We start from the raw sequence: 17,910 nt of genomic DNA on the forward strand, positions 1-17,910 counted from the left end.
AGACCAAAAGGCATGAATAGATACTCGTAGTGGCCCCGGGGAGTGTTGAAACCGGTCTTACACTCGTCTCCCTCTTTAATCTGGACGAGATGGTAGGCAGTCCAGAGGTCCAGCTTTGTGAAGATTTTGGCTTGTTGCAGTTAGTTGATTACGAATGACATCAGGGACAAGAGGTAGCGGTTCTTGATGGTGATATCATTCAGTGGGCTGTAGTCGACAGATGGTCAAAGGGAGCCGTCCTTCAGGCCTACAAAGAAGAATCCGGCCCCCGTTGGAGGACGGCCATATGAGTCCGGTTTTCAAGGATGCGTTAATATAGTCGTTTAGGGCTTTGCGTTCTGGTTCCGAGACAGAGCACAATCTAACCTTGGGAATGGTAGACACTGGGATCAAGTTGATGGGGCAGTCAGTTCAGGTCCGGATACTCGTCATCTGTGGTGGAAGCGAGAGATGCATGGTTCACTGCAGCCGAGGCTGCACGTCCAGCCCATGATCCACGCAGTCCTCTGCCCAAGTCATGTCAAGTCTATGTGTGGGTTGTGCAAACACAACCAGGGATGTCCCAGACCAAGGTGTGAGACGGGGATCGGAAAACCTGGAATCGAAGGCGTTCTGTGTGTTGTCCTGTACGCACTTCGAGAAGCAAGCTTACAGTGATCAAACTTTTTATTCTGCAACTGAAGTGTCATAGCAAATTGCTTGCTGCTGGAATGAGAATAAATTCCCCTTTGAATAAGCAACACGATGCCCGGTTCCTTCGTCTGTATTTATTTCACATGACCGAGACGAGAGCTGCGTTATCAGCAGTAACCCAAATCAATTGAAGTTGACGAGTGACGACACTTGAAAAAGTTAACCAAAGTAAATCTCCAGATTATTACATTCAACAATGTGCAGAAAAGCACCATGTCTGTGTGTTAAATACGACAACTTTATTTATCAAAGAATAACAAACGCAATGACACTGCACTGTGTACTTAATGTGTGCTTGTGGTTATTCTCATTCATCCAGCTCATTTATTTCTCAATCGTTATTGTAGTAATACATGTTGAAAATGTGGAGTGGAATTTAGCTAATGGTGAGTCTGAATGTTATTTTGATACCTTTTTTTTTTTACACTTGACTTGATTAATTTTTTGGGTGTTTTGGTTTTCGGCTAAGCGTTTCTGATTTTCGGTTTTCGGTTTCGGCCCAAAATTTTCATTTCGGTGCACCCTATTAATTTTATTTGTTTGTATATTTACCTACTTATGATATTATAACTGTATTTGGTGTTACTTCCTTTCACTTATCTCTACTGCAAGACTGATTTATATTCCATGTACAGAACATTGCATGCAGCAATGGATGTTTTAAAGCGCTTTATAAATAAGGTTGAGTTGAGATATGTCGATAATATACAATAACGATGTATGGGTACAGTCTTTAGAGCAGACGTCTCCCTCCACCCCCACACCTTTCGATCCCGATTGTCATTGGCTAGCTTTAGCTGTCAATCAAAGCCAAACTTCAAAGGAGGTATGTGGTTGGCTGGCTTGCCATGCTTTACTTGAAACAGAAGGCGCAAGTTTACGTGACTGATAGAAAGAATAGATGGTTGGCAAGGCATCTTAAAACAGCAAGGGCTCGCACGGCTGACTGCCAGGGCGGGCACGGACCCCCAGTGCCCGCCCATGACAATGGTTTCGGGAACACAGCCGACTCCCGGCCATTCTCGAAGTGGCTCCTTCATTAATCTATTTAAATTCAGGGCAGAGTGAGGCACGTGTTGTACATGGCGGAAGGACTCGCTGGAGTTCATGCAGAAGATCGGCGCGCGCAAAGTGCATATACAGACGCTCCCCACCTTACGAACGAGTTACGTTCCGGACGATCGTTCGTAAGGTGAATTTGTTCGTAAGTTGCTTCAGTGCTATATTTTGTATTATAATTTATGTTTAAAGCCTATATAAGTATATTGAAGGTTTATATAAGTATGTTTAAGGCTTGTACAAGTAACCTGCATTGGTTTGTACTGAAAAAAACTTTTAATAAAATGGAGAGAATACGTACTGTACTGTACTACGTATGTTAGAGAGAGAGAGCGAGAGACATACACAGTATGTACATGTACGTAATAAGATAAATAAAATGAAGTTTAACTTACTTTTGGAAGATGTACTCGATGCTTAAGGAGATGATGGAGGAGGAGGAAGAGGAGGATTTTATATCATGAGAGATTCTTCGTCGTCGCTGGAATCGGCTTCAAAAGTTATTTCCTCCTTCATGGGGACCGGCGTTTCTTCCTCCTCCTCCTCGACACGTTGCTGAGCCTCCAATGAACTCTCACAGCACCAAGCGTCGGTATTAGCGGCGGAAAGAAGCACTACGCGCAATACAAAATCTAACTTACAGCATCTCTTTCCGAACATTTTTCGACATACTGTACGCGCAGAAATGTTTGTATGTACCGTTGTTCGTAACTCGAATGTTCGTAAGTAGGGGAGCGTCTGTACTGTATAGTAAAAGGAACTGCAAAGAAGATCTCCACTTGCGCTGGCGTGGGCAATTTGAGACTGCCTTGCACCCCCAACCGACTTGCTGTTCTCTAGCAAATAGCAGAGTGGCAAAATTCACAACAGGGTTTCCCTCCATTTCCCTCCCATTCTCTGACTCTCTCTTACTCTCTTTGTATCTCTGTTGTAACCTGCTGATGCCACTGTGACACATTAAGCTCAGTGGCCACTTTGCTATGAGAGCATCTTGTTTGAAGCTTCGCAATGGTGAGGTAGTGTTCTGTTAGGTGTTGTCTTGCTCTCACGACGTCAAATTGTAAACAGCATGATAAAGTGGACTAAATGCCACTTCTAATTAAACTAGGAAATGTGTTTGGTCAATTCATAGATCAAACACCTGTGGTGAATTTTGTCTTTCAGCTTTTTTTTTTAAAGAACAACAAGTTGTGCAAAAAATATTGCAACATTGAACATTTGGAGAAGGTCAAATTAAGCTGATATGAAAAAGTTGCTGTGCATTTTCAGTTCATCCTGTAAATTTACCCAAAAGATGAATGTTCCTAACTTTGTTGCGAGAAATAAAAGATGGTGATGCCCAGGAACTGTTAAAGGGCTTTACGGTTGGTTTGTTTAGGTGAGGATTTGCCTGCCTCCACCTTGGATGGGTCTGTGTACAGTCAGTCATGAAAAAATAATTAACCCTAGGGAAGAAATAACAGTAGAATGAAAGTCATCCTTTCCATGAAGAGAACTCTCAAAGAGTCTCTGGAGGACAGACAGTACATGCTGCTGGTGCTCATCCAAGGATTAGAATGTTGTCCAGGTAAACAAAGACCCAGCTATTAATCTTATTTGAAGAACACCATTGGCAAGGGACTGCTGGAGCATTGATCAGGCCATGAAGGCCCTCACAAGCTATTGATGGTGGTCATTAGAGGTGTTGAGAGAATAGCATCTTCCAGTTCTCCTCTTATGGGGTTCAGATCCCATTGGTTTTGTCTACTTTGGTTAAAAACAAGGATGTTGCACAAGTTACGAAGAAAAGATTTATGATGCTATCAGGCGGTTAAGTAACTTCACCTTTCAAAGATAACCTTCTTTTAGCACATTAAATTGACTATCACAAAAAATATTAAACAAAACAGTCAAAAATGACAAAGAAAGCAACATTTTTTTTCAAGTATTTGGATTCATCTCACAACAACATTTTCAATGACAAATATTGTGAAATCATTTTGAGGATTTATCGCCCATTTCTATTGACAATGCTTGTTCCTGAGCTTCTTAAAATGGGCCGAGCCAATGCGGCTTGTTTCAGTCTTTTCAATGCTGTTGTTGTTTTGTTTTGTTTTTTTCTCCAGGATCACATCTCTGGGTGAATATGGTTGTCTGGTTTTTGGAGTAGACAGTCCTGGACCTCTAATGTTAAGCATCTTGTGGCTGATGTCTGATGAATTCTGAGATGCATTCATGTGGCTCCTTCAGCGTCGTCAAGTCAGAGGTGGGTGTAATCATAAATTGACATCTTTTGTCCAGTTAAAACATCGTGAATCGTATTCTTTGATGGTTCTCTTTGCACTTTCTAACAGACCTTGTGATGCTGGGAGTTGCATGCTTCCACGTCTTCCCAGCCTTACAAATGTACAAACTAGAGCTGGCAAATGATTCAATTTTTTAATCAGATTAATCACATATTAGAATTTTGATTAATCATGATTAATCACTTAATTAAAAAGGCTTTTTATCAAAAAATGTTGCCCGTCAAATTTGAAAAGCACCTGTTATGTGTTAATTCTTTCTACATATAATGTTACGAGGATGTGTTCCACATTTTATACTGCACGCTCTCACCCTTCACTTTTTCTTCTTCAGTTAATTACTTGCATAATTTAAAATGAAAAAAAAGAGAGCAAATATTTTGTCTAGAGCTGATATTCTGAATGGCATATGCAAACATATATTAAAGGTTTTACTTTAATGCATTCATTATGGTTATTGCTCAAACACAACCTGCACTACTAATCCCCAAACCACCTTACAATTGGTGTCAACTAAATGGCATTCCTCATTGCTCTCATCAAATTGCCAATGTCTTTGTACATGTCTCAATTGCCTCAGTGGATCTGTGCAAATGGTTGTGCACATTTAGCCTACAGTTAGCACGATGTGCCCACATTTAGCACATTTTCCAAATGAATAGATCTTGCTGATCAAACTGAATTTGTTGTTTTTCAGTCTAATGGTTGTCCTCTCCAAAACATGTCAGCAGGATTTCAATGTGTAAGTCATAATATGCAAAATCATCTGTTCAATTGTCAAAATTAATCAAGCATATCACAAGGGGGTCAGTGTAGAGGATGGTTGAGACATTCACACCATTTTTTCCCCCATTGTGATTACAGTTTTTTTTCCATAGGCTTGGCACTTTTCTTGAAACTGAGATGACTTTTTCAAAATAGCAAGCTCATTTGGCCAAACAGACTTACATTTGTGCACAATCAGTTCATTAGCAAAAGCACATAACTAAACCAAAACTAGTCACACATGCTTCACTCCAAGTTCCTTTCCCAAACAAAAGTTCGGTACTGTCACAACTGCAAAGATCCTTCTCAATTGCTTTGGCTCATCTGCATTCACTTTTGCCCATGGGTCATCTGCAAAAGCTCATATCTCTCCCAAAACAGCTCATCTATGTGTCAAAATCAAACTTCTATATCATAAGTAGTCAGTGCCCCCACAATGCATCGTCCCTTTGGCATTCTGTGAGCACTGCATGTCAAAATCATTTGATGTTTTGTCACAACAGCAGAGGTGCCGCAAACAAAATACAGTTATATATAAAACTGAGGGGGAAAGGATTTTACAAGAGCAGTTTTTAAAGTTACTTACACATTAGAGTGCAACAAAAGAAAGTGTGTTTATGAAAAATTAAAAACGAATCACTAAAATTATATCTAGTGCACAACGTAAATGAACAACCAACTACTGTAACACTTTCCACACAGTAAATTCTGTTGAGTACATTTGACTCTATTTAGAGTGGGACCAAATAGACTCAGTTTTAGAGTAATATTTATATTTGGAAGAGAGTAATGTAAAGAATTAAAAAAAAAGTCACTCAAGGGTTGAGGAATGAACTCACGACCTTCAGCGTGGAAGACAGCGATCTACTCCTTGAGCCAGTGTGACAGTACCGACTCTTTGTTTGGGAAAGGAACATGGTGATGCATGTGGGACCAGTTTTGGGATAGATATGTACTTTTGCTAATGAACAAATAAGTCTGTTTGGCCAAATGAGCTTGCGGTTTTGAAAATGTCATTTCACTTTAAAGAAATGTGCCAAACCTATGGAGAAAAACTGTAATACATGATTGATGTGACTTTTTGTGATTAATTAATGAGTTAACACTTTAACTTTTATAGCACTAGTACAAATCGAATTCCAGTGTTTAGAATACGACGAGATATTCAATGTTCAAACTGAAAAACTTAATTGTCTTTAGCAAATAATCATTAACGTAGAATTTTATGGCTGCAAGACGTTCTCAAAAAGCTGGGACAGGGTCATGATTGTGTTACAACACCTACAACTTTCAACACTAAAAGGCCGCATTAACGCATTAACCGCTACGGGGAAGCAGAGGGTGCCGCCGCCCTCGGCTTCTGCCTTTTTTACCCCTCTCAACTGGAAATCTAAATGTGACTATAAAGCGAATTTGAATATGTCTTTTGAAAAAAAGTGCAACACTGCAGCAGCTTCCCATAGAAGGAGGCGGCGTGGGAGAGCGTTGCTGCTCGGGTCAATGCATAAATTTAAATGTAGTACTTTGCTATCACAATAATATTACAGGGGAAATCTGTTGAATGGTAACTCATTAATTCATTTCATTTAGGTGCAATGCTGCAGGGGAGAAGCACACTTGACTTAAGATGAAATGTACAAAATTTAAGATGAAATATAAAAACATTATTCAAACAATAAATATATACAATTATATGCTGTGATGTGAGTGCATGACTACGGCCGGTAATGTTGCAAATGTAAGGACGGATTAAGTGTTTATGCAGATGATGGACTGTGATGTGAAACAGTACCGTTAAAAAAAACAAACGGAAAGGCCAAGCATATCTATGCGCGATCTGATAACAATCTCACAACGAATATTTAATTTCCTGCGTAATATTGCGCCACCTTCATCATTAGGGTCATTGTCAAAAGGACATGCCATGTTTGTGACAAAAGTGGGCTTTACGCTCTAGACTATACGCGTATTTTAGCAAAAACTCGTTGCAGCGGACTGAATGAATGAGGAAATCAAATGTCGTGTGTGGCTGAAAGGAGGCGGGTACAGGGATAAACTCCAGGTTCATTGTGATAAACCTGCTACAGATTCGGTTAGGTTCATGGACTATGTTACTACCGTAACTGACCGAGAGCTTAAATGACCTCTTTTTATGAAACATGCTAGTGTTACCTCTTTTTCTCTGGTTTCAGTTACCTCCCTTTCTGAAAGTTAAGTTAAGTTCAGGGTTAACAGACTCAGGGTTCTCACTAAACCTGCTTTGTGAAATGGACCCCAGGTGAAGTTAAACAAAGGATCCACCCTGGCCATTGTATAGATAAAACATTCCAATAGTTATATTGATCTTGGTGGCATGCAGTTAGTTATACGAGCCTGATAATAGTATAACAAAAAACATAACACAGTTCTAAATGATTATTTTATCATTGCGGGTTCATTTCAGAATAGCCTGCACCAGAAAGTGTTTATTTCTCTACCAATTTCTTAGTTTTATTTTTCAAGTATTCAGTAGGCTTACCATATTTTCATTATTTATGTATCTCATAGGCTACGTTCACACTGCAGGTCTTAATGCTCAATCCGATTTTTTTTTTAGTAAGCGTTCACATTACCTATTAATTGCGACCTCATTCTGGTCTGCTGTGTGGATGTAATGCATCTCCAAAGTGACCCGGCATGCGTAGAAGAAGATACAACATCACTCACAACGCTGTTTCTCGAAATAAATACGTATGGTTCAGCGTGTCAGGGCCACAGACTTTTAGAAGTCCATCGTCGAGGCTCATATTCCCCGCCATCTCATATCTAGGAGTGATGCGGGAGGAGGTAGAGAAAATATTTTGTGAAAATGAGGCGAGCCTGTTCGAGCGCCTCATGGCACAGAGAACCCAAACGATGACGTCACGTCATTGCCTCGCATAATAAATGAGCCGTCTGCGTGGTTAAATGACTAATATCACCACCACAAATGTCATCTTTAGACATTCATGTTTCAAGTGGGATTAAATTAAATTAAAGTCAAATATAAAGTCACAACTGCTACTCAAAACAACTTTGCCGATTCACGTACGTCTCCCGTCCCAAGGCGCGCGGACCTCGCCGATGCATCAAGTATAAATCGAGCTGAATGCCCCCGCCCGCGCGGAGCACATATTGGACTTTTGATGACGTCGAGGTCGGATATATGCGACCTGGCCGTTCAGACTGCGGTTGCATTGCAAAAATAGGACCACATATAAAAGTAACCCAGGTCCGATATGAAAAAATCAAAATTGAGCTGTTCAGACTGACATAAAAAAGTCAGATACAGGTCGCATTTGGGCAAAAAAATTTGTCTGCAGTGTGAAAGTAGCCATATATTAATGTAATATTTTTATTTTGGGATTTTTGAATAGTAAAGGTTTAGCTGCTTGGCATCTCTTCCTGTCACATCTCCTCCAGTTCACTTTGAGATCATACGAACCAAAAAATGGTGCCAGGCGGAGTCTGACTTTTTTCTAGTTTGCGGTTTTGTGATGCAAATTTATTACTCTTTTGAACACAAATTGTTTTTAGAAGAAAAACGCTTTATTTCCGTGACCCCAGCCAACTCGCCGGACTACATAATTTTCGACCAAAACCGGACCAGATCTCGGGTCACAGGATGCTGTCCGCGGTAAGTCAGTGTTGATGCACACCATGGTAGGTGAGGATGCCACTTGAAGCAGTGAAAGAGTTTAACTCACTGGCCTGTGCAACCAGTTGCTCCTCTATTTGTGTATGTAGTATGTAGCAGAATGAACTTGGAAATCGTTCTGTTTCTGTTTTGACAAGAACGGACCAGGGTTATTATAGTTTTGGAATTTTCAGTTTAGTTCGTTTTTATTTTGTTTCGAGTTTTGCTTTTTTTAAATGTAGTTAGTTTTAATTAGTTTTCAGGGAGGTTCTGATTTATTTGATTGGTTTTAGCTATTTAAAAAAATTGCTTAATTTTAGTTAAAAAAAAAAGTGTATTACTTGTGCGCAATATTTAATAGACACGATGGTTAACACATTTCTCACCTAGTGTTGCGTTTCGGCCGAGTTAAATGAAAAAGCAGGCAAGCCGAGCCATTGGAGCCAAAAGTCAAGCAGGCACATTTGTTTCTGAGGAGCGACGTCATCTGAAGGTGCTTTTCAATTGGCTGCTGTTAGATGACGTCACTTCTGTGTGACATACTTTCAAACGTCTTTGTATTATTAAAATGAAAAATCCCATTTGAAATTTATAATCACATTTTAAATCATCCCCAAAGGCTCGTGTATTAAATTAATTAATTATGAAGGACTAAAACAAAGCTATAATTTATAGTTTTAGTTAGTACACAAGATGTAGTTTCAGTTAGTTTTCATAAAAAAAACAAAACATTTTAATTATTTTTAAATTTCATTAACATAATTGTTTTTAAAATTTTAGTTTTGGTTTCTTTGTTATTTTTATTTATTTTTTTTAAAAAAAAATTTAGAGCTCAGTATTGTTCATTCGATTTGACATCATCATTGCTCTCCTTTTTTTTATTTGTTATTAAATTTTTTTTATTTTTATATATATATATATATATATTTTGTATGTGGGTGAGTATGTGTATGTGCGTGTGTGTGTGCGTGCGTGCGAGCGTGCGTGTATTCATCAGTTCACCTAAAGCCTATTAAAAAAATCCCATACTAATAATATAATATAATAATAAATTGCCAAATGCAGAAACATCAATGTAAGCTATCACAATGTAGTGGCTCTCGCTAACAGACAGAATTAAGTAACCAGAATTAGGTTAAAAAAGTCTATATACGTAGACCATGTTTCTATCAATTTTGATATTTGGTTTTTATTTGAGGCAGATATTTTTTCCATTAAAATGTGATTTATGGGGAGGTTAGACCATTGGTCGATATTCAGAGTTTGTTTATTTTTCCAGTTAACAAGAATTGTTTTTTTTGCGATAGTAAGGGCTACAAGTGTAGATTGAAATTGTTTATGTGGTAAGTCAGTTGTTGTTAGGTCACCTAGCAAACACAAGTTTGGAGATAAAGGTATCCTACAGTCCAAAATAGCGGAAAGTTTTTCTAAGACTTTAGTCCAGAAATACATAACCGGAGTACATAACCATAAAGCATGAACATAAGTGTCTGTAGTGTTTTGTAAACATTGGAGACAAATGTCGGAGTCCGAGAGTCCCATTTTCTTCATCATATATTGAGTAATGTATGTTCTGTGAATAATTTTATATTGGATAAGTTGTAAATTTGTGTGTTTTGTCATTTTAAATGCGTTTTCACAAACTTGAATCCAAAAGTCAGATTCCGGTGCTATAGACAAGTCTGTCTCCCATTTTGAGATGGGTAAAGACATTTTATCAGTATATGAAAGTAACTTATATATCTTTGAAAGTTTTTTTGTTGTTGTCGGAGAAAGCTTGTTAATCTCTTTAGCTAAAACAGGCGGTTGGAGCGTACCCCGAAGTGTTGAAATTTTTTTCTTTATCATATGTTTCTTTGTTATTTTTCGTTAACTGCAAACTCGAGGTGACCTTACACGTCAGAATTTGCGATCACAAATGTTTCCAAGTGTAACATTTACGATTGTCAGCCCCAACAGCAAAGCAAAAAATCACTTGTGATACTCTCCGGACTACAGGATAACCGCTCAGGATAATCTTGTAGAGATATCTGACAATTAGGCCTTTGCGGACTTCATCTGGCAGAGAGGAAAACTGCCCAAATATCAGTTGCTATGTGTGTAGCTCTGTTAAGTTGCAACCCTAATTATTTGTAGAAATACTTAACTGCACCTGATCCTGTTCATCGCTGTGCACAATATTTGTGCAAACATTTTTTTGTTAAAGCATTCTGTTAATCTTTGTCAACAAGAATCTCACAGAGGTAACAAACACATCAGGTTTCTGGGGAAGTTTAATGTAATCGCTTACTGCCACTCCTCCTGGGATTGTCCAATAGACTTTCCTCCACTGCACACACATGCTTTTTGTACATACATATTAGCGCAGGCGACCCGTTGCATGGGGCTAGTTCACTCTTGACTTGTTCTGTGTCAGACTACACACCAGTCAGTTTCTGATGCTGAAGTTGGTATTTTCTATCATTGTCTTCCTTCTTCAAATATTAGAACATTGAATGGTAAGATTGAATCTTTTTTTTCTTTCTTTTTTTGTTTTTTTACTTGGATTTGTCTCATTTTTGACATCTTTTATCACTGTGGACTGTGTGTTTATTTATTTATTTATTTATTTCCAGTGTGTCTCTCCAAAAAACAAAACCTACAAATCAGATACTGATATGGAGTGGCAGTAAAGTTTCATGTGTTTTCAGAACAGTTTGTTCTTTTGAAATATTACTTGTGAAAGGGAGTAAATAGGACAAATCAAACAATGATTCTTATTGTCATTGTCTTCTTCTATCCTTATTGCTGGTTAGTGTTAGAGTGATGCTGCTTGCCATTCCAATTCCACTTCTTTACAGCGGCAGTCAAGGGTTAGTCCAAACGTTTCCCCCAACAGTTAATCTCATCACACAAAAGGCCACTTTGTTATCGCAGCTGCTTTGCTTCAAAATGCAAATCTAATACTACATGTTTGTAAATTCTTTGTCCGCATTCTTTCTTAGACAACATCTTCCACACCATTCGCTCAAGTGTGCAACTTTTTTCATTTGGTGGTCACTTAATTTAAATAAGCATAAGGTCCAAAAAGTGAGCATGGGTCATGTGTTTGGAAAGTGTTGCCTCAGTCTTTTAACCCCCCCCCCCCCCACCCCCGTCTGCCCCCCCAATCCTCACGCCTCAACTCACCCTATCCCTCTCTGCCTGTCACATGCTCTTTTCACAGCATAGAAAAGTTTCTGGATTAGGGCAGAATTAACACAAAGCGGCGACGCCACTCCAGCTACATTCCCAAACAACACTTGAAGAGGCAGAGGAGGGACAGCGACCGAGAGTGACGCGACAGGGCGAAGACACTCGATCGACCGCCACCTCCGAAAAACCTCCAAACTCTTGATTGCGAGGGGCAGACAAGTGCATCCGAGACAGGGAGGGAGCATCAGCGAGGTGGGGATCTTTGGCCTCAAGGTCCTGAAGGATGGAAGAGAAGCAGGTTGCTGGGATCCTGGTAAGTTCAGTGATTATATTTCTACACACTTTCAAAAGCACTCAACAAATGCCCTTAGCATTTTAAAAGTGTGTATTAATAATAATTCATTCATCCTATTTAAATCAGGGTTGTTTGCTTCTTGCTTTTGATCAGTGATCTGGTCAAGAGGGAAATGTCAGTGAAAGGCCTGCACTATTGTTGAATCTATAGATTTGGCATCATTGGCACTCAAGTCACCACTTTCTTCTCCATTCCTTTCCGGTTAGTCCAAGTCCTCCAGTCCATCAGAAGATAACGACAAAAAACCCAGACTTCAGCACTCTGACATTCACGCTTGTCTGAAGCCTGGCTTTTTTCCATAATGCCATTTTGTCTATTCCTTTCCATCATTTCCGACTCCAAAACCTTAAATACAAACACACTTTTTAACTTCACACGATCATGTTATCCGTCTCTCCTGCTTGCCTCTCTCTCTCAGTTCTAAATATTAGGAGGTCGTTGGAGACCCGAAGATAAGGTTTCTGCTTTCAGAGCCTTTTGAGAGCATGAGTGGACGATTGAACCACAATCTCTGGCATAGTTCGAAACTGCTGAAAAGCAAATAACTTTGTAGGAATGGAGGTGAGTTTCAAAGTTTCACCTAAGCATCTTTCACCATTTGGATGACTGCTTTTGCAGTGGGTAGAAATATGGTAAACATAAAGTGTGTTCCTTGTGTCCAAAGAAGGGACAACGGACATTAAAACTAAAACAAAAATTAAAAAATGTATATATATATATATATATTTTTTAAAAGTGTGTGTGTGTGTGTGTGTGTCTGGGGTGGGGGTGGTTGAAAGGGATTGGGGGACAGGATGGGAGTAGGGGTGGGGGGGGGGGGGTGGTTGGGGGTATGAGGGCTAAATATGTTAATCATTGAATTCTTCTACATAAATGCCTTATCAAAGTTCATTGTGCCTGGCTGTTTTGTTTTCACGCCATCCAAATAATATTTTTCTAAGCAGAGGTTGGAGTGTAAAAAAAACACACACACACAAAAAACATGTCAAGCTTATCTGTTGAGGTGAACAAAACATGGGCTATAATAGAGCCGCTATACGGTGGTTGCATAACAACTTTTGTAATTATTGCAGCTGACTGATAAACTCAATTTTTGTACCTCTTATTAAACCAACGTGCTTGATACTGTAGGAGTATTTTTGCAGATGTATTTTATGTATTATTTTTAATATCTACAATAATAATCGAGTTTAATGTATTTTACAATATACGGTCAATAGTACGAAGTTCACAAGGCAAGTGAAAGCCTTAGATAAACACATGACAGGCTGAATTTTACAGTTGGAGATTGTAAACGCCTTTTCAGACAAAATTAACCTGAATGCAACCATAAGAGGGAAATACCATAAAGACATTAATAAATACAAAGCATGCTAAGTCATGTCCACACACAATTTATTTGTGTTGCATCTGTGAGTGTGTGCGTGTGCGAGCAAGTGTGCCCGCGCTCCTGTCACCAACTGGCACTGCATTGTCTTCTTTTCCATTCTTCTTTCCTCTCTGTTCCCCTTTTCTCACTTGCCTTTTCACATTTATATCAACATTATGTATTTGTTCATTTTTAAATAAGTTACCATTTGATCAATTTGCTTTTATGTGCGAGTAGTAAGATAGTCGTAGTAGTATATATATTTTTTTACAGTCTGGCTGGAATAATTTACGCTGTTACAAATGGTTGGTGGATGGACCCATCACTGTAAATCTTGTTAACACACAAGGCACTCGCTTCCTGCTTGGCTGGTAGAATTCTCCCGCCTCTCTTTCTGCCCAAACTTAATTCCCGTTTGGAAGGGAGACGCGCACCGTCAATCTTCCTTACATTGGTGTCTTTGTCTGCTCTGGAAGTCACCACTTCCACTGAACAGATGAGCAGATGGCGCACTGGCACAAGCCTTTATAGAATGGATAGATTTGTTGGTTTTTTTACTCCCTGGCTACTTATTTCCGTGTCTTTTATTTGTATTTTTATTTTTTAATGTCTTTAGATGTATGTATAGTGGAGCTCAACTGAGAATTTGGCCATTTTGTGCAGAACACTGTTTTTATATACATGTAGGGCTCCTGCCCAAGAGAAAAGGGCATAATACAAAGTAATTGAAAAAGTCTCTTGTCAGCATGAACATATGAAAGCACTGTTGGTTGGTTGGTTCATTTGTATCTTTAAACAAAATCTACAAACTTGCACGGGTCTACAAAAATACCAAACCTTATTCTAGCCTGCCCCTGTGCAGATTTTCACCACACCTCATACCAGACTTGCACTTGGCACGAAAACAGAGCCCACAATGGTGTATTCTAATCTATATTACGTGCATATTTGTTGTGCCAATTTCTTCCATTACTTGTTTTCTTCCAAGCAAGTTGTATAACTGCTTAATAGCTTAAAAGCCGTAGAAATCCTTGAAGAGTCAAAGTTAGTTAAACATTTAAATTTGTACTGTGTTTGTGTGAATAAGTTCAGTCATTTATTGCTTCTAAAGTATTGGCTGTTATTTGAAAGGTCAAAGTCAGAATTTTAACCAGTAAGTCAAATGACGAGCAGCAAGATGTACAAGTGGTTAGCATTTCTGCTGCACTGTTCAGAACTTTAGATGTTCTGGGTTCAAATCATGGCCTCCGATGTGATGCTCGCATGTTCTCCTTTGGCTTTTGTTTGATTATTCCAGGCACTCCAAAAATAAAGTTAATTGAAGACTCTACCGGCAAATTGTCCAATGTTGGGAATGTGAGGATCCTGCAATTGACTGGCGACAAGTCCTCATGAGGACAAGCCATATAGGAAATAAAAGGACATTAAAAATAGTGTTAATAAATCTTGTGCTGATAAAATATGAGTTAATTGACATCACACATTGGCCTTTTTATTTTACCATATTGTGAAGTCATCAATGCTGCTCCATGGTTCACACACAGGAGCAGTGGGCCGTTTTCCATGGTAGTCTATTGGGGAAAATGTGTGCTTTACTTCAGGACACCTGAGCCTGACTCTACGCGGGTTGGTGGAGTTGAACACGAAGCCATTCGGTCACAGGCCACATTTTTAACAAAACGGCTCGTGGCTGCCCTCTTTTTCCAGATGATTTTTATAAGGCTGTAATTGCACAATTCCTGCATACCCTCTGTGTGTGTGTTGTGTATGTGTGTGCACGCGCATGCGTATCCCCGGGGTACCATGGCTAACGTGTGCTGTAGGCTGTGAAGTGAAAAAAATATATAAAAGAAATAGTGGAACCCACAGCTCTTAACCTCCCCAGGGTCACAATGCACACTGACAAATAAAATACTTGCATCAAGTCCACAACAACACAAGCCTTTTTCAGATTCCAAGGCACATTTGCGCTTAGTTGGAGTATTAAAATGTCAAGCTCATATATTTATATTTATATATATGTACATAATAAATATATTTGATTTGCATACTGTTGTCATTGTTAACATTTTTACTGTTTTATTTTACATTTGACCTGTTTTGCATTTCATTATAGATGTGTTGATGTAGGTGTAATTATGTTAACCTAATATAACCTGATGAGTAATGCTTTTGACATTCTTGCTATCTTTTCTACTGTTTTCCCAGACATGAGAAAGTTAATATGTTTCGTTTGTTTATCTAAGAAGTCTAGTTCCTGTTCGTCAGAAATCCGGTTTTCAAAAGTTCAAGGACGATCTAGTATACTGGGAAAATGCAATCTCATTCTGTACCTCACGGGAGGACAGAGGCGTTTCCTGTTGTTTTGAATAAAGAGGCTGTGTGGGCAAAAGAGCACACACACATATTGGATGACACTGCTTGGGTGATATGCAATTGTGTGACCAGAGATCTCTGTAATAAATCAACCTTGCAAGGACCCTCTTCACGAGATCTCAGCTCTGATTTATTTGAACACGCAAAAGATTACAAAAATAAAGATAATCTTTCAATACCAACACGCCAACCAAAATACACAAAGTACACTTACTACAGGTATAATTCGACAGTTGCCATCTCTTCCTTCCAATTTGTGATTATGTAACGGACATATTGAGTTGCCAGTTTAGTTAACAGCAGTGCTCAGCAACCGTGTTGACTGCCTCTGGGGCGAGGGGGAAACAAGCAGATGTGAATGAAGAGAGAAAGTGCTGTGCAGGCGTTTGGGAGTTGAAGAGAGTCAGACATGATTTGTGTGGCTGATCTCACCCACCTGATTGACCAGCTGAGGTGGGGAAGCAAACGCAAGCAGCCGTAAGTGTTGAGGTAGCTGTGAGGGCAAAGTAGAGGGGATGGGAAGTGTTACAGGTCAGAGGTAGTCTGAAAAGCAAAGGCAGCGGCATCGGGTATCAGCATTGGGGTCAGGGTCAGGGGTCCCAGATGCACGTTTTTAGAATGTTTGAACAGGTCACACGCAATTTCACAGTGTGCAGTCTTGTGTATAGAGCACAGTTGTACAGGATGTCATGTGAGGTACAATCAGTTGCACAGACACATGGAGCCTTTTTTTGTCATTCTGAAATAATTCCAATCTGTTATTTACATTCTTTACATGATTTATCAGGATGGAGTTCATATGTCTACTTGGCACAGTAGTTGTGATCGGTTTAAGTTTTATTAAAGCAGCCTCTTGATAAGAACAAGTCCCAAGTACTTTAAAGCTGCTGAAAGCAGAAAATTTCATTTCGAATCGCTACTGCCACCTGTGGCCGGAAAATGAAACAACACATCCCTTTCTTCACTTACACAATGCACGCATGACGTCACATCCACAACCAGTGTGGATAAATCGAACTTGAATTCAGTCTGAAAACTATCGGCCAGAGGCTTGCAGGAGTTCCCATTATGAACAGCTAAGGAGTTAATCTACTAATTAAAAATTGTTTCAGTCCTAAATGGTCAAATAAAAGGGCTATTGTGAAACCATTTTTGAGCAAATTCTTTTATAGAGCAACTTTAAAACAAATTCTCTCCTCGCGGACAAGTTCTTGGTAAGACACAGCCATTTTAAGTTTGTAAATGACGACATCACGACACATATATTGGACGTCAAGACATAGCATGCGCAGACGGATGCAGCCTGGCTATTCTTATTGAACTCTTTACGTGACACAATGAATATACCTCCCCTGTCAACCCGGATTTCAGTCGCATTCAGCCTTTTCATTCCGATTGAGGTGTTTATATGAAGCATTTTCATTCCGTTTGGTCATGTGGATTCATTCTAATCAGAATACATGGCTCTAGTGTCAGTCAAGGAACATAACAGTTGCTACAGAAAGAGGACTTGGTCTGCAATAAAGACAAAAATGCAGATACAGTATATTGAAAGATGGGACTCACTCTCATTCACTTCAATTGACCCATTGAAGTGTGCACTGCCCATGAAATTTTTTACCACACGGTAAATGGCACTTCATTTATGTAGCGCTTTTCCACCATACAAGGCCCTCAAAGCGCTTTAAAGTGGACTACTCATTCACCTTCTGATGACGCAGCATCAGGAGCAACTGGGGATTCAGTATCTTGCTCAAGGATACTTCGATGTGGTCACAATGGCATGGCATCGAACTCACAACCTCTGGGTTGCGAGAGGACCCCTCTACCACTGAGCTATGCCGCCCCAAATAATGTATATATGGTTACCTATTTTTATAAAACACAATATCTACTTCAAAGAATCTATTTTTATGATGTGGTCTCTCTCTAAACCCAGAAATAGATATATTTTTTTAATCTGTGTGAATCTTCTGTGATTATCTGCGATTCATATTTTGAATCGCCAGAAAACCAGTGGCCAAGACTGGACCACTTGTGAAATCTTTTGGCAGAACTCCACACACTGCGAATGTGCAGTGGAAGCTCGCAAACTTCAATTGATCTCTCTCCACTTGATTAGGGCTTGTTGTATGGAGATGTAGATGCCAGGCCCAGATCTTTCGGACACTTGTAATGGATA

General features: G+C 39.4%; 1 protein-coding gene across 3 annotated transcripts in view; it reads left to right on the plus strand.

The window, feature by feature from the left end:
* The window catches only part of slc6a9 (solute carrier family 6 member 9), a 73,203-nt gene that overhangs the window by 4,313 nt on the left and 50,980 nt on the right, over positions 1–17,910 (plus strand). For 2 of the 3 annotated variants that reach the window (XM_077556978.1, XM_077556977.1), the window contains exons 2-3: positions 3,858–3,997; positions 11,660–11,941. In XM_077556978.1, coding sequence (XP_077413104.1) covers positions 11,912–11,941 — 30 coding nt within the window. In that variant the 5' untranslated portion in view covers positions 3,858–3,997; positions 11,660–11,911. Of the gene's footprint in view, positions 1–3,857; positions 3,998–10,810; positions 10,953–11,659; positions 11,942–17,910 lie in introns of those variants that run through there. The other variant, XM_077556976.1, reaches the window with a different exon arrangement.

The sequence above is a fragment of the Vanacampus margaritifer genome, chromosome 2 (assembly GCF_051991255.1).
Source record: "Vanacampus margaritifer isolate UIUO_Vmar chromosome 2, RoL_Vmar_1.0, whole genome shotgun sequence".
NCBI classification, from domain to species: Eukaryota; Metazoa; Chordata; class Actinopteri; order Syngnathiformes; family Syngnathidae; genus Vanacampus; species Vanacampus margaritifer.